This window comes from Macaca mulatta, chromosome 7 (assembly GCF_049350105.2).
Source record: "Macaca mulatta isolate MMU2019108-1 chromosome 7, T2T-MMU8v2.0, whole genome shotgun sequence".
Classification (NCBI taxonomy): domain Eukaryota; kingdom Metazoa; phylum Chordata; class Mammalia; order Primates; family Cercopithecidae; genus Macaca; species Macaca mulatta.
This window is the reverse complement of record NC_133412.1, coordinates 126,018,976-126,041,385: the sequence shown is the minus strand read 5'-3', so window position 1 is coordinate 126,041,385 and position 22,410 is coordinate 126,018,976. Positions and strand designations below refer to the sequence as shown.

General features: G+C 39.7%; 1 protein-coding gene across 6 annotated transcripts in view; it reads left to right on the top strand.

Annotated features, from left to right (window-relative positions):
• FERMT2 (FERM domain containing kindlin 2) overlaps positions 1-22,410 on the top strand; it is a 96,068-nt gene that overhangs the window by 50,008 nt on the left and 23,650 nt on the right. For 3 of the 6 annotated variants that reach the window (XM_028850161.2, XM_028850159.2, XM_028850157.2), the window contains exons 4-7: positions 8,347-8,481; positions 20,328-20,360; positions 20,690-20,915; positions 21,021-21,123. In XM_028850161.2, the coding sequence (XP_028705994.1) occupies positions 8,347-8,481; positions 20,328-20,360; positions 20,690-20,915; positions 21,021-21,123 (497 nt within the window). The remainder of the gene's footprint in view (positions 1-8,346; positions 8,482-20,327; positions 20,361-20,689; positions 20,916-21,020; positions 21,124-22,410) is intronic. The other 3 variants (XM_028850162.2, XM_028850160.2, NM_001266319.1) reach the window with 1 other exon arrangement.

The window sequence follows — 22,410 nt, the reverse complement described above, 5'->3', positions numbered from 1 at the left end:
GTAACAGCAAGTCAAGGTCTTCTCTGGGAATTTATCTGACCACTCCTGTCTCATCTCTCTTCTGCCTGCCTCTTCTGTTCCTGAGGCCTCATGTCATTACATTGGGTTCACCCAGATAACCCAGGATAATCTCCCTAAAATGAGTTGATAAGTAATCTTAATTCATTTGCAAAAACTCCTCACAGCGGTACCTAGATTGGTGCTTGTGTAACCATGGGTAGGGATCTTAAACCTTTAGTATTCTGCCCACCACAGAAGCCTTTCTCAAGTGTCTAGTAATCATTGGCTGTCTGTTCATATGTTTAATGCTGGGGCACTTTTTTTTTTCAGACGGAGTCTCGCTCTGTCGCCCAGGCTGGAGTGCAGTGGCGCAATCTCGGCTCACTGCAAGCTCCGCCTCCCAGGTTCATGCCGTTCTCCTGCCTCAGCCTCCTGAGTAGCTGGGACTACAGGCACTTGGCACCACACCCAGCTAAATTTTTTTTTTTTTTTTTTTGTATCTTTAGTAGAAACGGGGTTTCACCATGTTAGCCAGGATTGTCTCCATCTCCTGACCTCATGATCTGCCCACCTCAGCCTCCCAAAGTGCTGAGATTACAGGCAGGAGCCACGCCCGCCTGGGGCATTATCATTGCCTTATAGGAAGCTCTATATTGTATGGATTTTAGCTCATCATCCCTCTGTAAGGTATTTAGACAAATTGAGCAAGCTTTTTCAAACATCAGTATCTAAAAGATCTTTTCCCTAGGGCTGTTCAGGTTCTGCTTGTAAAGGATCCTAAAGGGTGTGTGTCTGTGGAGTAGGTTACCTGAGTTTAATTCAGTAATGGAACAGGAAAGGGACGTTGGGGCGGACTAAATTTTTTCAGGTAGTCTGTCTGTTTTCTGTGCCTCGGTTTGAAGATTAGAACAGTGAATCAGGGTGTTTCCCATTTGTACCTCCTTCTACAAACACCTTGGTTTTATATTTATCCAGTTTACAAAGTTACTCTTCCATCTGACTTCTGCCTCCCAAAACTTTTCTGAGATTTATTATCCAATATTTTCTTCCATTTTGGGGGCCCTTATAGGTTTATGTTTTCTTTATTGTTTACGTGTTTTTAAAAAGGAGTGAAAATAAATGCGCATATTCAATATGCTTTTTTAACCAGAAAGCTTTATCTTCCCTGAGAACCCTTCTTTATCTCAGTTTCTCAATTCCTCACCCTCATGCTTTTTTATATGTATAGTATTTATATAGCCTGTATAGATTAGACTAGATTTGTCTTCTGTTTGGTAATATGCTAATTATAATAAACATTAAATTTCATTGCTGTGGCTGGGTGTAGTGGCTCAGGCCTGCATTCCCAGTATTTTGGGAGGCTGAGGCCAGAAGATTGCCTGAGCCCAGGAAGTCGAGGCTGCAGTAAGCTGTGATCACACTAACACTACTTCATTCCAGCCTGCGTGACAGTGAGCCCCTGTCAATTCATTTCTGTATATTCTGTTATAGAGGTTCTAGAGCACTGCTTTGTGTAGTGCCTCATAAATGCTAGCTTATCCTTATTGAAATGTAAAATTGAGCATAAATTAGTATAGTATTTTGGTATGGCCATTTTAAAGTTTTCATGTCTCACAGTCCTCTGGGTATGTTTTATTTTGATATAAATTCTGTTTAATTATTTATTCTCTTCTCCAGCCCCACTCTTACGCATCTAGAAATCTTATACAGATTTCTAAATCTATTCATTACTTCTTGAGACAAGGCATACAGTAAATCAGTAAGTCCTAAATTCTCATGTCAATGAAATAATCAGTATCTTAATGTGGAGAGTTAGGTTTACTTCGTTATTGTTGTAATGAAATGAAAACCACTTATTCACACTTCATATGCAGCCAATGGCTACCCACTTCCAATATGGAACTACCTACCATTAGAAAAATAAGAAGTCATTCTTCCTACCCTTCATTCTCTCCCTTCCCTAAGCTAGTGATTATCAAGAAGCTTGAGGCTGGGTGCAGTGGCTTACACCTGTAATCCCAGCACTTTGGGAGGCCGAGGCTGGCTGATCATTAGGTCAGGAGATCGAGACCATCCTGGCTAATACTGTGAAACCCCATCTCTACTAAAAATACAAAAACTTAGCTGGGTGTGGTGGCAGGCACCCGCAATCCCAGCTACTCAGAAGGCTGAGGCAGGGGAATTGCTTGAACCCAGGAGGCGGAGGTTGCAGTGAGCTGAGATCGCGCCACTGCACTCTCCAGCCTGGGCGACAGAGCAAGACTCCGTCTCAAAAAAAAAAAAAAGAAAAAGAGCTGGAATCAGAATTGCCTACAGAACTTCTATAAAACAAGCTGCTGGAGCCCTGAGCTACTGCAAAAATCTGGGGATATGGCCCCAGCATGTATTTTTAATATTGTTATTATTGATTTTACAAGCAATTCTTATGGGCCCATCTAGTTAAGAACTGCTTTATCTACTTAAGACTGATGAAAAAGCTACTTAATAATCTTTTACTAATGTAAATATGCATATTATTATACATTTAATACTACCTGGTTTGTGAGCCAGACAGAAAATGACCTAGGAACAAAAATACATTTGAATCATGGAGTACGGTGACTCTCAAACCTCGGGGATATGCCGGAAACATTTGGGAGAACTTTTCAAAATGTAATGCTTGCTTTACTGTCTCCCACTAAATAGTGCCTGTGGTGACTTTGATAGAAGCATATCATATCTAAGGCATGAGATTTGTTATATAAGGATTTGTTATTTATACTTCAATACTTTTTAGATATTTCATCACATACTAGTACTTCATTTACTTTGGAGAAATGAATGGGTGGAGAGATAGATTACCCCACCACCACCCTACCTCCACTTAATGTTGAAGCAGTATAGACAACTGCTTATTCAGAGGCTTGGAATTTTCTAATGCCTTTATTTTATCCCCATATGACCCCATTGGCATTTAAAGCTGAGGAATCATTGTGAATTAAAAGTAGAATTCATAAACCATTAGATCTCTTCATGTGTTAAATCTTATTCCTTTAAAAATAACTCTAGGAAATCATGATGCAGCTGTATTAGATAAATCTTAGGTTCAAAAGATACACTTGAAATCACTTCTGAGTTTCTGAACCTACCTAATTATAGCAATCATTGCTAATCCATGAAACCCCAAGAATTACATTTGAGGATAAGCGGGTTAACTTTATAACCTAAATATACAAGAACGAAGAAAATATTTGATTTTTAATTGTGTAACTTTAGCTGAAAAATGCTGTAGTATGTTTTAAAAAAAAAAAAATCAGATATGCCTAGATGCTTTCAAGAAAGTGGCAGAATTTAAGGAGCAAGTATTTACTTGTTAACATGATTTCTGCTCTTTACTAGATATACTTACCCGAAATTTATTAATAATTGAAGAGCAGTTATAGTCACCTACTCTGTGGTCACATATTCATTCAGGATAGTTCTTCTGTTAATTCCATTTTCAGGTTTCAGAAAACCCATCAGAAAATAGCCTGTAAAATACAGAACAAAATGAAAACCTAGTTATTTATGTCCCAGAGTGTTCCTTTCTTTCTTTCTTTCTTATTTTTTGAGATGGAGTTTCACTCTCGTTGCCCAGGCTGGAGTGCAATGGCATGATCTCAACTCACTGCAACCTCCGCCTCTTGGGTTCAAGTGATTCCCCTGCCTCAGCCTCCCGAGTAGCTGGGATTACAGGCATGCGCTACCATACCCAGCTAATTTTGTATTTTTAGTAGATACGAGGTTTCACTGTGTTGACCAGGCTGGTTTCAAATTCTTGACCTTAGGTGCTCTACCCGTCTCAGCCTCCCAAAGTGCTGGGTTTACAGGCGTGAGTTGTCGTGCCTGACCGAGTGTTTCTAACAGAAAACCAGACCAAAACCCATATACTTATTAAAATAATTTATTTGGGCTTGTTATTTAAACATGGACAAAAAAAAGAAAGTTTTTTACGTGCAAATTAACTTTGATTTGAAGAAATCTTACAGAAAAATGAGAAAAGAAAATATATATAAATTATTAAAAACACATGAAAAGATGTACGTTACTACTAATCAGATACATAAAACAAGAACATATATCCATCTTCCATCTTTGCCTTAAAATTATATTATAACCTTTAATCCAGTAATTCTACTCCAGTGAATTCTGAAATAAAATATGGACAAAGATGGACATAGATGTTTGTAGAATTATTAAATATTATTTATAATGGGCTCAATATTAGAAGAATGATTAAATTATGATTTATTTACATAGAATATTACGCAGTTGTTAAAATGATCATTTACTAGTCATATTTCATCTTTTATAAGCACATTTTTTTTTTGCCCTGTCTTATGGTACTGAAAGAACACATTTTAAATGATTCAGTTATTTATATTTTTTTGCCGGGGGGGGGGTAACTTCCAAGTTTCTACCATGGTGTGTGTGTGTGTGTGTGTGTGTGATTTGTTTTGGAGATGGTCTTGCTCTGTCATCCAGGCTGGAGAGCAGTGGCCCAGTCACGGCTCACTGCAGCCTGGACACCCAGGCTCAGGCAGTCTTCCCACCTCAGCCTCCCGAGTAGCTGGGACTCTAGGTGTGCACCACTATGCCTGGTTAATTTTAAAAAAACATTTTTTTTTTTGTAGAGAAAAGGTCTTCCTATGTTGCCCAGGCTGGTCTTGAACTCCTGAGCTCAAGCAGTTCTCCCACTTTGGCCTCCCAAAGTGCTGGGATTACAGGCGTGAGACACCTTGCCCGGCCTCTCTTGTTAGCCGTTTTATAATTAGAGGAAAAACATTAAGACACAAATACTTACAAAGCATTTGTTATGTATCATTTAATTTATACAACTACCTCCTGAGGCACTATTCTCATTTGAGATGAGGAAACTCAGACACTGACAGGCTGAGTAGCTTGCCCAGAGTCACACAGCTAATAAATAGTGGAACTAGGATTTGAATCTAGGTAGTTTGGCTGTGTGCTTCCACCTTAAATTGTGCCTCATCAACTCTGTGGCAGCATGGTAGGATCCTAGTTTCAGGTCCCCTACAAACAAAAAGCTTTCTGAATTTATAATACTGGGTTGAATCTAGTGGATGTCATGGGCTCCTAAAGCTGTAAACTGCCACATGTAAAATTTTGATCCAGTAATTAGCAGTCTACAGCTTTACAAGTTTTGTAGTGATATGAATTGTGTTGTCTGTTTTCTTCATACTCTGGCATATAGTGTAGTGCTGCAGACATTGTGATACTCAGTCATGGGCTGCATAGCAACATTTTGGCCAACGATGAACCACATATCCAATGATAGCTCCTTAAGATTATAATGGAGTTGAAAATTTTCTGTCTCCTTGTGATGATGTAGCTTTTGTAACATCGTAGTGCAATTACTTTATTTTTAAAATAAATTTTAAAAATAAATGCAGCGACCGGGCGCGGTGCCTCACGCCTGTAATTCCAGCACTTTGGGAGGCCGAGGCGGGCGGATCACGAGGTCAGGAGATCGAGACCATCCTGACTAATAACAGTGAAACCCCACCTCTACTAAAAATACAAAAAATTAGCCGGGCGTGGTGGCGGGTGCCTGTAGTCCCAGCTACTGGGGAGGCTGAGGCCGGAGAATGGTGTGAACCCAGGAGGCGGAACTTGCAGTGAGCCCAGATCGCACCACTGCACTCCAGCCTGGGCCACAGGGCAAGACTCCATCTTAAAAAAAAAAAAAAAAAAAGGTGCAGTGGCTCACATCTATAATAGATCCCATTACTTTGGGAGGCCAAGGAGTTTGGAGACCAAACTCATGGAGCCTTGGCATCATGACAAGACCCCATCTCTACAAAAAATAAAATGAAATTGCCTAAGGACACATTTCTCAGAACACATCCCCATCCTTAAGTGACGCATGACTGTAGACCTATTGCTTCTCCTTTCTGCAGCTTTTCTTTTTTACTGTTAATTTTTGGGTTCTTCATCGTTTCACACTGTTTTTTAATTAACTTTGTTGTGGTATAATAGATACAATAAACTGTATCTGTTTAAAGTGTAAAATTTGAGTTGTGACAGATACTTATACCTTTGAAACCACCACAATCAACATTCAGAATATTTCTGTCACCTGTCAAACTTCAGCTCCCAGCAAATCGATCTGCTCTCTGTCACTACGGATTTGTTGGCATTTTCTGGAATTTTATGAATGGAATCACATATACTCTTTTCTAATTTGTCTTCCACTTAATATAATAAATTTGAGAGTCATTCATTTTATTGCATGTGTCAATAGTTTGTTTCTTTTTACTGATTGATGAGTTGTGTTCCATTGTCTAAGTAGTATACCATTGGTTTGCAAATATCACATTTTTGTTTATCCATCTGGGTTATTTTCAGTTTTGGCTTTTATGAATCAAGTTATTACAAATGTGCTTTTCATCTTCTTGGGTAAATAATTAGGGGTAGAATGTCTTGAGTTGTGTGGTACATGTATGTTTATACAAAATTGCTGAGCTGTTTTCAAAAAATTGTCTCATTTAATAGTCCCACCAGCCACTTATGAGAGTTCAAGTTCCTCTTCACATCCTCACTGACACTGGGTAGTATGTCTTTTTAATGCTGGCCTCTCTGATGTGTGGATACCGCTATCTCACTGTGGTTTTAATTTGTATTTCCCTGATGGCTGATAATGTCAAGTATCTTTTCATGTGCTGCTTGGTCATATTTCTTTGATGAAGTGATTGTCCAGATCCTTAGTTCATTTGTCTTCTTGAGTTGTTTGGGCTCTCTATATATTCAGAATACAAGTCTTTTGTCAGATATATGCGCTGCAAATATGTTGTCCCATTATATGCTTGTCTTTTTGTTTTCTCAACAGTGTCTTTTAAAGAGTAGGTAGGTTGGTTTTTTTGGTTTTTAAATAAAGGGCAATTTTTTTGTGGTTCTTTTTTTGTGTGTGTCCTATCTAAGAAATCTTTGTCGTCTTATGCTTCTAGTTTCATTATTTTGGCTGTTGTGTTTAGATCAGTGGTCATTTAGAATTAATTTTCGCATATTGTTATAAGGGTTAATAGTCTTTAAAAATATACATATGAATCATTGTTCAGCACTTTGTTGAAAAGGTTTTTCCTTCGCCTTGAATTGCCTTGGTATCTTTGTCAAAAAATTCTGATCACCCATATGTAGGCCTGTTTTGGGGGCCCACTTCTGTTTCATTCATCTGTACGTCTTATCATAAAGCCAGTAAGTGCAGTATCTTGATTGATACAGCTTTATGATGTCTTAAAATCAGTTAGTGCAAGTCGTCCAATTTTGTTCTTTTTAAGAATGTCTTTGACTATTCTAGGATTGTTCTCATTTTCATATAAATTTTACAATCTGTCAATTTCTACAGAAAAGCAAATTGGAATTTTGACTGGCATCTCATTAAATCTTTAGCTTAATTTGAGGAGAATTGACTTCTTGACAAAATTGAGTCTTGCAATTTGTGAACATGGTGTGCAATATGTAATATATGCGTGTGTGTGTGTTTACTTGGGTCATTTTAAATTTCTTTTGTTATTTTCATTTAACCATTTTGCTTGTTATCAGACTCCTCAAATGAAAATAGATCAGAAACTTGCAGCCATTTCATACAGGGCAGAATATTTGAATCAATTAAAATTTGGGATTTGGGGCCGGGCACGTTGGCTCATACCTGTAATCCCAGCACTTGAGAGGCCGAGGCAGGTGGATCACCTGAGGTCAGGAGTTCAAGACCAGCCTGATCAACACGGAGAATCCCCATCTCTACTAAAAATACAAAATTAGCCAGGCATGGTGGCACATGCCTGTAATTCCAGCTACTCGGGAGGCTGAGGCAGGAGAATCACTTGAACCTGGGAGGCAGAGGTTGCCGTGAGCCGAGATCACTCCATTGCACTCCAGCCTGTGCAATGAGAGTGAAACTCATCTCAAAAAAAAATATTGGGGTTTGGTAATGATTTAAAAGTATCATGACATTTACTTCATTTATCATGTGTACGTTATGAGTGAAGGACATATAAATCTCAATTTTTCTTCCAGTTTTAGATAAAAAATGAGTATATAAATAAGGGCTTCTAATATTTTCTTTCTGTACCCTAGTAGATTGTTATCTCCACTTTGAGGTCATTACATTTATTATATAGTTAGGAATTAAGAATGCTTTGGGTAGTTTACGTGTCATAATCAGTATTTTGCATGACATCAGTGTCTGACACAACTCAGACATACAGAAGGAAGTTACAAATTCTTATCTTGAAACAGTAGATTTGCTAAGTGTAAAGTGTTTAAATTTTCCTTTGTTCTAGTAAAACAATCTATTTTTTTTAACAGATATCAGACACCCCGAAGAACTTTCTCTCTTAAAGAAACCCAGAGATCCAACAAAGAAAAAAAAGAAGAAGCTAGATGACCAGTCTGAAGATGAGGCACTTGAATTAGAGGGGCCTCTTATCACTCCTGGATCAGGTAAGACTTTTACCAAGCAATGGGCTCAAAGTAAGAACTGTGGACTGTGTACCTTTGTCTTTCTGGTGGTAGGTAAATGGATCATGTAGGTCAGGAAGAGTGGTCAAGTTAAAAAAACAAAAACTTCAATTAGCCAGGCATGGTGGCGCGTGCCTGTAGTCCCAGCTACTTCGGAGGCTAAGGCAGAAGAATTGCTTAAACCTGGGAGTCAGAGTTGCAGTGAGCCAAGATCACGCCACCGCACTCCAGCCTGGGCGACAGAGCGAGACTCCATCTCAAAAAAAACAAAAACTCTCCTTCAGCATTTTTCTCTGTCCTGAAATCGCTATCCAGTGTCGGTTTCTCTCATGTACAAATCGTCATGTCCAGTGTTAATAGTTGAATCAATAAAGAGCAAGCCCACTTCTCTTGTTCAGAGAGTCAAAAAGGAATAGTATCAGAATTGGACTCAGGCAGAAATTGGAAACTTTTTAGTATTTAGATCATGAAAACCACCACTATTTAATTAATGCATTATTCCTTAAAACCTTACTGAAGGTCGGGCGTGGTGATTCACGCCTGTAATCCCAGCACTTTGGGAAGCCGAGGCAGGCGGAGCACGAGGTCAGAGAGCGAGACCATCCTGGCTAACACCGTGAAACCCCGTCTCTGCTAAAAATACCAAAAAAAATTAGCCGGATGTGGTAGCACGCACCTGTAGTCCCATCTACTCGGGAGGGTGATGCAGGAGAATCACCTAAACCTGAGAGGTGGGGGTTGCAGTGAGCTTGAGATCATGCCACCGCACTCCAGCCTGAGCAGGAAGAGCAAAACTCCCATCTCAAAAAAAAAAAAAAAAAGCAGGCCGGGCACTGTGGCTCACACCTGTAATCCCAGCACTTTGGGAGGCCAGGGCAGGCAGATCACCTGAGGTCAGGTATTTGAGACCAGCCTGGCCAATGTGGTGAAGCCCCATCTTGAGTAAAAATACAGAAATTAGCCAGGCGTGATGGTGGACACCTGTAATCTCAGCTACTTGGGAGGCTGAGGCAGGAGAATTGCTTGAACCCAGGAGGCGGAAGTTAAAGTGAGCCAACCTGGGTGACAACTCCGTCTCAAAAAAAAACACACACACACACACAACAGCCTTCTCTCTGCTTTGCATATTCTGGTTTTCTGGCCTTCCTACCTTTTTTCCTTAAAGGTTTTGCTCCTTTGAGGAGCTTTCTTAGATTGCCTTTCATTACTTTTCCAATCTGAATTAGGAATCCTTCTGTCATAAGTCAGCAGACTTTTCTGGGTTTGGTATTGTTATCCTGTGTTCTTCCCTGCTAATGTGAGCTCACTGCATGAAGGGGCTGTCTCACCTTTTTGTCACCAGAATCTAACTCAGCATATGGCATTCAGCAGGCATGCTGGTAATATCTGTTGGGAAACTAGGTGGCTAATTAATTAGGTTATATTGTTCTTTAATTGTGGGCATATACCTGGACTGAACATTGTAGTTTCCCATGTTTCCATCAGCCACAATTTATAAATCCATTACTTAGGATGGGTCCCTTTAGCAAATATCTAAATTAATCTTACTAATTTAGTTCATTCTGGTTTTTTAAATTCTGAGATGATGATGATGATACTAGTAATGAAAGCAACACTTACAGAGCACTTACTGTGCAGTGCCCACTTTACCCATGGAAACCCATCTAATTTTCACTACAGCTCTTTGCAGTAGATTCTGTTAATACCCACATTTTGAGGATAAGGATAAGAAATTATGGCACAGTAAAAAGTCTTCTAAGGTCACAAATCTTGTAACTTTTCTGTATTTATGTACTGATTGCATTTTGAAAGATACAAAGAAATAAGACAATCCTTACTCTTAAGTAGTTTATAGGTTAGTGGAAAAACAGTTACTATACTTAAGGAGGTAATATGTAAATATTAAATGACTTTTATAGAAGATAATGTTTTCGAAATTCAGAAAACAGTTCCAAACAAAGTTTGTGAATTCAGCTTTTAAGTTCCAGTGGTCAGGTTTTTGATGGGAAAAGGCAGTCCAAGCAGAAAGAATGATCCTAAGAAAGAACATCCTTGCAAAAACGCAAGATGTGAATAAATGAGTTGAGCCAGTTTATGGGGGAGAGACCTCCCAGCTCCTTCAGGATAACATTGGAACATATTTAACAGCAGACGATGGAATTCAGGCTAGGGCATTGTAGAACCATTGGTTTCTGAATGTTTTACAAAATTATCAAATCATAATTGTAGAAAGAGTATCAAATTTACTTCCAGTCAGTAATTTGTACAGGAGGGAATGTGGGGAAGGGTTGCTGATACTGGTGGAAGCCTGTGGGTTGAGGAAGAGGTAAAAGAGAATAAAAGGGGCCGGTCGCAGTGGCTTACGCCTGTAATCCCAGCACTTTTGGAAGGCTGAGGTGGGTGGATCACGTGAGTTCAGGAGTTCAAGACCAGCCTGGCCAACATGGTGAAACCCCATCTCTACTAAATATACAAAATTAGCCAGGCATGGTGGCGGGTACCTATAATCCCAGCTACTCTGGAGGCTGAGGCAGGAGAATCGCTTGAACCCGGGAGGCAGAGGTTGCAGTGAGCCGAGATTGCGCCACTGCACTCCAGCCTGGGCTACAGAGCAAGAATCTGTCTCAAAAAAAAAAAAAAAGAGAATAAAAGATTATGTCCATGTGATATTGTGACATAGTAAGAAATATATATAGTCATGTGCTACATAGTGATGTTTTGGTCAATAGCAGATCACATGTATGATGGTAGTCCCATAAGATTATAATACTGTCTTTTTGTTTTTTTAGACGGAGTCTCTCTCTGTCGCCCAGGCCGGAGTGCAGTGGCGGTGATCTTGGCTCACTGCAACTTCCGCCTCCCGGGTTCAAGCGATTCTCCTGCCTCAGCCTCCTGAGTAGCTGGGATTACAGGCGTGCACCACCACACCTGGCTAATTTTTTGTGTTTGTAGTAGAGATGAGGTTTCACCATGTTGGTCAGGATGGTCTCGAACTCCTGACCTCGTGATCAATCCACCCACCTCGGCCTCCCAAAGTGCTGGGATTACAGGTGTGAGCCACTGCGCCCGGTGTTTGTTTTGTTTTGTTTTGTTTTGTTTTTTGAGACGCAGTCTTACTCTGTCACCCAGGCTGGAGTGCAGTGGAACTATCTTGGCTCTCTGCAGCTGAAATACAGGCAATTCTCCTGCCTCTGCCTCCTAAGTAGCTGAGACTATAGGTGCACACCACCACACTCGGCTAACTTTTGTATTTTTAGTAGAGGGGTTTCACCATGTTGGCCAGACTGGTCTCGAACTCCTGGCCTCAAGTGATCTACCCGCCTTGGCCTCCCAAAGTGTTGGGATTACAGGCGTGAGCCACCGCACCTGGCCCTGTATTTTCACTCTACCTCTTCTATGTTTAGAGATGTGTAGATACACAGATACAGATACTTACCATTGTGTTACAGTTGCCTGCAGCATTCAGTACAGTAACATGCTGTACAGGTTTGTAGCCTGTGAGCAACAGACTGTGCCTTCCATATAGCCTGGGTGTGTAGTAGGCTATACCATCTGGGCCTGTATGAGTACACTCTATGATGTTCATACAACAGTGAAATCCCTTAACGATGCATTTCGCAGAACTTATCCCTGTTGTTAGTAGACTCATGACTGTACTAACCTTTGTCATTGCATCATTGGGCTGTTCCTGTGCTGCCCAATTTTTGGCTAGCTTGTGCCCAAGAAGAGCATCCTTACCAATTCTTACCCTCCCCAATCTTAGGCTCCCTTGTTCTTTTTCACCCAGTTCCCTTTTCACCCAGACTGCAGCTGCTTTTATTTCTGCTCTGTGTACCATTCCTCAGTTCTTTCCTTTCAGATGCTTGACCTTTGGACAGCTTTGAATGTCCTAAGGGACATTTGTGGCCTCTTTATTTGTAAGAGATCCTTTTCAGAAAAAAAAAAAATATTTTTATTAAAACATTGCTGTTACTGACAACCACATTTATTGAGCAACTTCTTGTCCAAAACACTACATGTAATATATTTAATCCACACAGTTAAATATATTAATTGAGTAATTCTGAGAAATCGGTAGCCTGAGAAGAGAAACCCAGAGTGGCTAAATCACTTGTCTGGAAGCTGATCCCTGGTAACTGGTAGAGCTGAGCTGTAAGCCCAGGCTCATCCCGCTTCCAAGCTAGAGCTTACACCATTGCACACCCGTCTCCTTCCCCCTTCTATCCCTCATGAGTACATACAGACCCATAATTTTAGCAAATATGTCAGTGGCCACGGATGCCACAATCTAGCTTTTATTTAATTTTTGTAGCCTTGTTTACCTTAAAGAAAAAAAAAGTTAAAATTTAAATTCTCTAACAAATCTTTAATACTGTACTCTACATGAGTAGTGGCAATCTGAATCATCCCATATCAATAGAAGTGATAATGCTGAATGTTTCTATAAGTCTTAGAGTTAGAATTTGGAAAGCTAAGGAGGTTTTGTTGCCCAGAAACCATGGGTGAACACCAGTATGCATAGAAATTCTTGAGAGTATGCTGGTCTAGGAAGCAGGAAATCTTAAAATTTTTACATCATACAGAAATGGCTAGAAGCAAACCCTGTGACTGTGAAAAATAAAATTATCAGCTTAGATCTTACAAAACGACAAGAAGCTACTGGTAGAATTGGAAGCACTGGATAATTTTGTAATAGTTCCAGAACTTACTCATTTTTGCTTCTGTTCTCTTCAGCTTGGTGATAATGACAAAATGTAGGAAAGCTGATTAGTATATAACTTAAGCTAATGAATAATCATGATTGAGTTAGCATCAGTATTTTCAATGAATTCTTAAGCTGGGCTGCCTTGATTAAGACATAGTAATTTAGATTGAACAACCCACTAATACTTTTTCTTTTAGAAGTCACAGCTAATATGAATACTAATCCATATTTTAAAAATACTTTTGTTTGGTAGTAAAGTGGGTTGCAAACCAAAATCACAAATAAGCCTTATGGTTTGTTTTTCCTCTTGGCTGTCTCTGATTTTTAATGGTTGGAGAGTAGTGTATACTGTTGATATAAACAGAATAAATATATGAATTTATATTCTAGGAGAAAATTTAGCCACATAGAAATAAACATATATAATGTCAGGTTTTCCCTCCTCCATGGTCAACAATTTCAAAATAGTAAATAAGTTATAGGGGCTGGATGCGGTAGCCATGCCTATAATCCCAGCACTTTGGGAGGCCGAGGTGGGCAGATCACCTGAGGTCATTAGTTCAAGATGGGCCTGACCAACATGGAGAAACCCCGTCTCTACTAAAAACACAAAAACTTAGCCGGATGTGGTGGCGCATGCCTGTAATCCCAGCTACTCGGGAGGCTGTCTTGAACCCAGAAGGTGGAGGTTGCAGTGAGCCAAGATCGTGCCATGTCACTCCAGTCTGGGCAGCAAGAGCAAAACTCCATCTCAAAATAAAAAAAAAAAAAAGTAAATAAGTTATAAGTATTATTGAATACATAATCTTTCACTTGATCGCCACAAAACAAAATACCAGCAGTTTTGGTGATGTCTTCATTTTACTTATGAGGAAATAATTCTACAAGGGTTAAGTAATTTTCCAAGGTCACAAAGCTAATAAGGAATAGAGCTAGAATTCACATCCAGGCTCCAATGCTCATGCCTCTAACCATTAAGTAACACCATCTCTCCAATTCATTTTTTTTTTTTTAAGAGACCCTGTGTTGCCCAGGCTGGTCATCAACTCCTGGCCTCGAGTGATCCTTTCACCTCAGCCTCCCAAAGTGCTAGATTATGGGCGTGAGCTACTATGCCTGGCCATAATGTTTATTTTACGAATTATAATAGGAATGTTTGCTAAATTTTTTCTTTCTTTCTTTTTAAGGGACAGGGTCTTGCTATGTTGCCCAGGCTGGTCTCAGACTTCTGGGCTCAAGTGATCCTCCTCCCTCCGCCTCCCAAGTAGCTGGGACTACAGGCGCATGCCAGCATGACCAGCTAATTTTTGTATTTTTTGTAGAGATGGGGTTTTGCCATGTTTCCCAGGCTGGTCTCAAGCAATCCTCCTGCCTTGGTTTCTCAAAAGTGCTGGGATAGCTATTCAGGAGGATGAGACAGGAGAGTCAGTTGAACCCGGGAGGCGGAGCTTGCAGTGAGCCAAGATCGCACCATTGCACTCCAGCCTGGGCGACAGAACGAGACTCCATCTCAAAAAAAAAAAAAAAAAAATGCTGGGATTACAGGTGTGACCACTGCACCTAGCCTCAAAACATTTTTTTAAAAACTATTCTTTTAAGTACAAAAGTATCACATGGTTAAATATTCAAATATTACATAATTACGTATTTTTTTTCTAACAAAAGTGGGACTGTGTTATACACACATTGTGTTTTCTTACTCAATGATACATGCTGATGGACCTCTTTTTTTTTTTTTTTTTTGAGATGGAGTCTTGCTCTGTTGCCCAGGCTGGAGTGCAGTGGTGCGATCTTGGCTCACTGCAAGCTCCACCTCCTGGGTTCATGCCATTCTCCTGCCTCAGCCTCCCGAGTGGCTGGGACTACAGGCGCCCGCTACCACACCCTGCTAATTTTTGTGATTTTGGTAGAGATGGGGTTTCACCTTGTTAGCCAAGATGGTCTTGATCTCCTGACCTCGTGATCCGCCCGCCTCGGCCTCCCAAAGTGCTGGGATTACAGGCGTGAGCTACCACACCTGGCTGGACCTCATATTTTTTAATTACAAAATTTATACATTAATACAGTCTCTTTTATCATAAACTCAAGTAATATAAACAATTTATTAAACTTAAGGTGAGTTCCTTTTAAACTTATTCCCTGGCTACTCCTTCTCAAGAGGGAGCCATTTCTTGATTACTACATATAACGAGATTGTAAGTTTGGAGTCCAGCTCAACAATACCCTTTCTGTGTGTTTATACACACATGCGGGTGTAAGATTTGCATATCTAGTCTTATTTTAATAACATAAATGAGATCCTAATATGTATTTAATGCTCTGCAATTTGATTTTTGGTGCTCAATGTTTTGGTGATTTGTGTCAAAGCAGAGAAGTCTCCGTAGTTCTTATAAATGACTTCAGAGTTTTACCTATGTAAAAACTGTATTTATCTGTTTTTCTACCTAGGTGGTATCTAATTTTTCTGTCACATGTATCCCAGAGCTGGGCATTGTGGTGTGACCTGTAGTCCTAGCTACTTGGGAGGCTGAGACAGGAGGATCTCCTGAGCCCAGGAGTTCAACCTGGGTGCTCACACCACTGCATTTCAGCCTGGGCAACAGAGCGAGACCCTATCTCTAAAAAAATACCTGTATGTGTAGATACATATATATCTATATACTATATCACATACATTCTCTCTCTCTCTCTCTCTCTCCAGAAAGTTTCTGTGGTTTGTACTTCCATCAGCAGTATATGAAAATGCCTCGTTGCCTACATTCTGCTCAATATTGAAATGTTGTAAATCTGTATTTTGCCAGTTTGACAATAAATAGTATCTCAGTTATTTTGCATTTCCCTGATAAATACTAGGATAGTTTAGTAATTTATATGTTTATTAGCCATTTCTATTCTATTTTCAAATGATAGATTTTTTGTTTAATTTATATTTTTGTTTTTACCGATATTAAAATTTTAATGTGTTACTTCCCTTTATATACTGGCATTTTGTTTGTGGCCTTTTTTAAAAAAAAAAAACCATATTGTTTTACATTTTTATGTGGTCTTATATCTGTTAGCCATTTACTTTATAGTTCTAGGTTTACTCTTGCTTGGGAAAATTTTCTCAAAATATAAAAATAATACCATAAAAATCCTTTTAATAAAATATGGTATAAGATAGGTATTTTGGTGAAAATTTTGTAAAATTTATTGCTTTAGTACTCTTTTTAAAAATATGTAATTTATAATCAGGTAAATTTTACTGTGTTAAAATATAGCAATATTTAGGAGTTTGATTATATCGGGTTTTAAATATCTACAGTAGGTGGACTCAGACTGTAGTGCTTTTTGAACTCTTTATTTCTCCTCCTCATAGTTTTTAAGTTCTCTTTCCATGTTGTTTAGTAAGCTCATATTTTGTTGCTAAATCTGCTACTTTATCTGAGTCTTTACTAGTTTTCTGCCTCAGATGTATTTTAAACCAGGCATTCAGGAAAACAACTTAGTTGGGATTCTCTCTGAACCGCGACTGAGGAATTTAAAATACCCATACCCTCTGACCCAGCAGTGCTGCTAGAATTGGGAAATAACTACACAAATGTTTATCGAAGCATTGGTTTGCAATAATGACATTAGTAACAGAATTTTTTTTTTTTTTTGAGACAAAGTCTCGCCCTGTAACCCAGGCTGGAGTGCAGTGGCGTGATCTCAGCTCACTGCAACCTCCGTCTCCTGGGTTCAAGCGATTCTCCTGCCTCAGCCTCCCAAGTAGCTGCGACTATAGGTATGCACCACCACACCCAGCTTATTTTTTATATTTTTAGTAGAGACAGAGTTTCACCTTGTTGGCCAGGCTGGTCTTGAACTCCTGACCTCAGGTGATCCGCCCGCCTCAACCTCCCAAAGTGCTGGGATTTACAGGCGTGAGCCACCTTAATAGTAACAGAATTGGGAATGGCTTACATACGTTATAGTACATGGAGGCAGTGTGTAGCCCTACGGGCAGACTGGCTGGGTGGGTGGGTTGGTTGGTTGGTTGGTTGGTTGGTTGGTTGGTTGGTTTGTTTGTTTTGAGACAGAGTTTCACTCTTGTCACCCAGGCTGGAGTGCAATGGTGCAATCTCTTATTGCAACCTCCGCCTCCCGAGTTCAAGCGATTCTCCTGCCTCAGCCTCCCAAGTAGCTGGTATTACAGGCATGCCGCCACCGCGCCTGGCTAATTTTTTTTTTTTTTTTTTAGTAGAGGCGGGGCTTCACCACGTTGGCCAGGCTGGTCTCAAACTCCTGACATCAGGCAATCCACCCATCTCGGCCTCCCAAAGTGCTGGGATTACAGGCTTGAGCCACCGCGCCTGCCCAGACCAGCTGATTTATAGCTTGGCTGCACCCTACTTGCTCTTGACCTTGAACAAGTTATTTAACCGTGCTTTGCCTCAGTTTCCTCCTCTGAAGTGAGAATAATAGAGTTGTTGTGAACACTAAGTGAGTTATTATCACATAGTGCCTACAGAACAAATAAGAACAATGAAGTGATTAAGTATGAATTGAAGAAGATACAAACTGTAGGAAGTTGAAAGGGAGATTTGGGAGGGTGGCTGATTCTATTAAATGTGTGACTGTATTTGTTCCTTCTAGAATTGCTATAAGGAAATACCTGAGACTTGGTAACTTAGAAGAAAAGAGGTTTAATTGGCTCACAGTTCTGCAGGCTGTCCAGGAAGCATAGTGGCATCAGTTCCTGGGGAGGCCTCAGGAAACTTACAATTACAGTGGAAGGCAGAGGAGGAGCCAGCCCTTCACGTGGCTGGAGCAGGAGGTAGGGGTAGGAGGGGGGAGGTGCCACGTACTTTTAAACAACCAGATCTCATGAGAAGTCACTCACTATACAGTACCAAGGGGGGATGGTGCAAAACCATTATGAGAACTCCACCCCTGTGAGCCAGTCACCTCCCACCAGGCCTCTCCTCCAACATTGGGGATTACAATTAGACATGCGATTTGGGCAGGGAAACAGATCCAAACCATTATCAGTGATTTAGGGGGAGTATCTTTTCTATATTAGAAACTTTATAAAGCAAATTGTCCATTCTAACTTGACTCAGTTTTGGATAGGAATTATAAGCACACCAGGTGCACATTTTCAGTATTCTGACATTCTTTGTAACAGATTTAACAGATCTTTGAAATAAACAAGACTTTGCCTAGAAGTTAATGTTTTTTCACACTTTATCTACATGCGCACACTCTGTAGCAGAAATACCCTTTGCCCAACTGAGTTGGAGTAATGTGTTGAACCCATTTATAAGTGTGGGGTGCCCAATTAATCCTTTCAAAAGGTGTCACACAATTTTAATTTTGAAAAATACCTGTCTAGTTTAAGGATCTAACTTTTAAAGCCCCAGGACTAACTATCCCGGTGTTCTTCAAATGCTGATAAAGAATTCACAGCTTTGCTTTGTGTTTTAGGATTAACAGTGTTCGGATTTTAGAGGGTTTTTTGTTGTTGTTTTTTGAGATAGAGTCAGTCTTTGTTGCCTAGGCTGGAATGCATTGGCTCAATCTTGGCTCACTGCAGCCCTCGCCTCCCGAATAGCATGCACCACCACTCCTGGCTAATTTTCCTATTTTCACCATGTTGGCCAGGCTGGTCTCGAACTCCTGACCTCAAGTGATTCACCCGCCTCGGCCTCCCAAGGTGCTGAGATTACAGGCGTGAGCCACCACACCCGGCCTGGATTTTACAAGTGTTTTTAGTACTAACATTGGAAGAACACATGTCAGGGACATCAAATCAAATATCCTGTGTCTAGCAAGAGATTACATATTTTCAGTAAACACTTTTTTTTTTAACTTTGCCTTTGCTTCCTAGACTAGGTCATGACAGCTACAAAAATCTCTAGCATTAGCACCACTTTTTCACAGGTAGTGTTTCTATCATTGCATGGGGAGAAGAGTTATAAAATAGTAAGAAAGGGCCAGGCGCGGTGGCTCACCCCTGTAATCCCAGCACTTTGCGAAGCCGAGGCAGGCGGATCACAAGGTCAGGAGATCAAGACCATAGTGAAACCCCATCTCTACTAAAAATACAAAAAAGTAGCCGGGCGTGGTGGCGGGCACCTGTAGTCCCAGCTACTCAGGAGGCTGAGGCAGGAGAATGGTGTGAACCCGGGAGGCGGAGCTTGCAGTGAGCCAGATTGCACCACTGCACTACAGCCTGGGCAACAGAGGGAGACTCCGTCTCAAAAAAAAAAAAAAAAAAAAAGTAGTAAAGGAGATGGATTCCTAAGCTTAACCCTAAATTTAGGGAATGGAAAAGCCATTTTCTGTACATTGTTGAACAGTGTTATACCTATTACACATTTTCTTTTGAAAAATTATGACTACAGGACAAATTATAATTTAACAGAGCTAGGACTTGGGGGAGCTGCTTGTACTTAATGTCATTCTGAACATTTTTAAATGCCTTAAATTCATCTCCTTAATTTTTGTAGTTTAAATAAGCACATACCATCAGTTGACTAATGTAACAAATAGTTATTTATGTAGCCTCTACTATATGCCTAGCCCTAATACTAAGAAATCAGAAGATAAATAAGGCAATATCCCTTCCTTTTGGGATTTGACTATTAAATATATCTCTGTTAGACTCTTTCTAGGGCAAACTTTTATCTACTCTTTTGCATTAATACTTTATTTGTTGTATCCTAGAACTTAAAAAAATACTTTATTCGTAAATCTGTTGAAACCTGTTTATTCACTGAGAAGACATTACCATAAAATTATTTTTAATCTATATGAATGAATTCAGTTCTATTGTGTTACCTTAAAATTATATGGATTTCAAATGGTGGTAAAAGTTGTAGACATGTTTGTCACTATGTGCTTGACTAGAGCACAACTTCATTCTTTTAAGTTGAACCAAAAAAAACCTGGTTTACTTAGGTTGTAGCTTCTAAGGTTCTCTTAAATCCACTTGAAATGTGTACTCTGAAATCCACTTGAAATGTGTATTTCAGTTTATGATTCACAATTAGGGAAAATCTGTTTTTTCTTTTTCTCATTTTCTTTTCATTCTTTTGTTTCTGTCCTCTGTTGTTGCCTTTCCTTTACCTTCTGAATTCCTTTCTTTCCTTTCCTGTAGGCACTGATGTTCTTTACATTGGCCCTCTGAAAGGTGAGCCTTGCCACAATTTAAAGACAAAAAATGTTGGTCTGTCTGCTTCAGCTATATCCTTATTTTCTAATTCTCTTGAACTGATTTTTTTCCCCCAAAATTTCTGCCAACTTAATTATATTTTTAAGGCTTTGTTAATACGTATTTTAATGTTATAAAAGGAGAATTAATTACACATGTTCTCATAACAGGTAAAATAATATACTAAGCTTTCCTTTCAGAATAAAACTTTTGTTTCACAATGTGCTTTCTGTCATAGTATGTGTTATTACTGAAAACTAAGATTCTGTACTGCATACTTACTACCTGTTTTTCATGTTACTTCTCAGGAAGTATATATTCAAGCCCAGGACTGTATAGTAAAACAATGACCCCCACTTACGATGCTCATGATGGAAGCCCTTTGTCACCAACTTCTGCTTGGTTTGGTGACAGTGCTTTGTCAGAAGGCAATCCTGGTATACTTGCTGTCAGTCAACCAATCACGTCACCAGAAATCTTGGCAAAAATGTTCAAACCTCAAGCTCTTCTTGATAAAGCAAAAATCAACCAAGGGTAAGTTTTAAGATATAGATAAAATTGAATTTCTTTATCCAACTAGAGGTAGAAATGTTGTCTTAATTCTATGTTGTTTTCTTCCACTATTCTTAATTTGTCCAGATGGCTTGATTCCTCAAGATCTCTCATGGAACAAGATGTGAAGGAAAATGAGGCCTTACTGCTCCGATTCAAGTATTACAGCTTTTTTGATTTGAATCCAAAGGTACCGAGGGTTTAAAGGGATCTTTTTTCCCCCATTTATTTGTTTTGTTCATATGGATGTTTGTTTTTGGAAGTTGGTGGAATAAGGAATTATTTGTATATAGGAAATCTTGAATAATTATTAAAAACCCAAACCTTTAGGCAAAGGTATTTGTATTTTAAGTACGTCTATTTTAGTAGGTTGGCAGCATAACTAAACCTTTTTTATTGTTGTTATTAAGATAATGAAACTTTTGGTTGATTTGGTTTTGGTTTTTTTTGTTTTTGTTTTTGTTTTTTTTAATCTCTAAGCTCTTAGTGTGGCATGATTTGTATTTTAAAGGTACTCGTTTGGTACTATAGAATTGACAAAGTTTAGGCCGGATGCGGTGGCTCACGCCTGTAATCTTAGCACTTTGAGAGCCCACCCGTCTCTACTAAAAATACAAAAATTAGCCAGACATGGTGGCGCGCGCTGGTAATGCCAGCTACTCGGGAGGCTGAGGAAGGAGAATCGCTTGAACCTGGAAGGTGGAGCTTGCAGTGAGCGGAGATTGTGCCACTGCACTCCCACCTAGGCAACAGGGCAAGACTCCATCTCAAACAAACAAACAAAAAAAGAATTGGCAAAGTTCATTTTTAAAATTTAAGACCTCTCTTCAACTCTATTTAAGTAAAAGAAAAGTTTCAGAAAGATTACCTTTTCAATTACTTTTAGATTACTAATTATGTGCCAAAAGATGTTGCTTCAAAAAAAAGGTTTTTTCTTGAGACAGGGTCTCATTCTGTCCCCCAGGCTGGATGCAGTGGCATGATCATGGCTCACTGCAACCTCAAAGTCCTGGACTCAAGCCATTCTCCCACGTCAGCCTCCCAAGTAGCTGGGACTGCAGGCTCACCCAGCCATACCTGGCTAACTTTATTTTCTGTAGAGACAGAGTCTCACTTTTTCATCCAAGCCGGTCTCAAAACTCCTGGGCTGAAGTCATCCTCCTGCCTCAGCCTCCCAAAGTGCTGGGACTACCGGCCTGAGCCACCATGCCCAGCCAAATTTTTCTTAGGTCTACATATTTTTCCTCTGTAACAGGCAAACACTGTTATTTGTCTTTACTATGATTGGTATTATCTCTGCTACCATAGTACTTCACTTTTCTGGTAAGATTTAACTTTGCTATAAATATCTGGAGCTTTTTTCCCCCGTGGAAAACACTTGGCACAGAGGTTTGAATCTTCTACTTCTCTTTCAGCCTGGGGGTAAAAACCTATCTTGGCTACCCTCTCATCCTTTTCATGTTTAGACTGTAGTCTA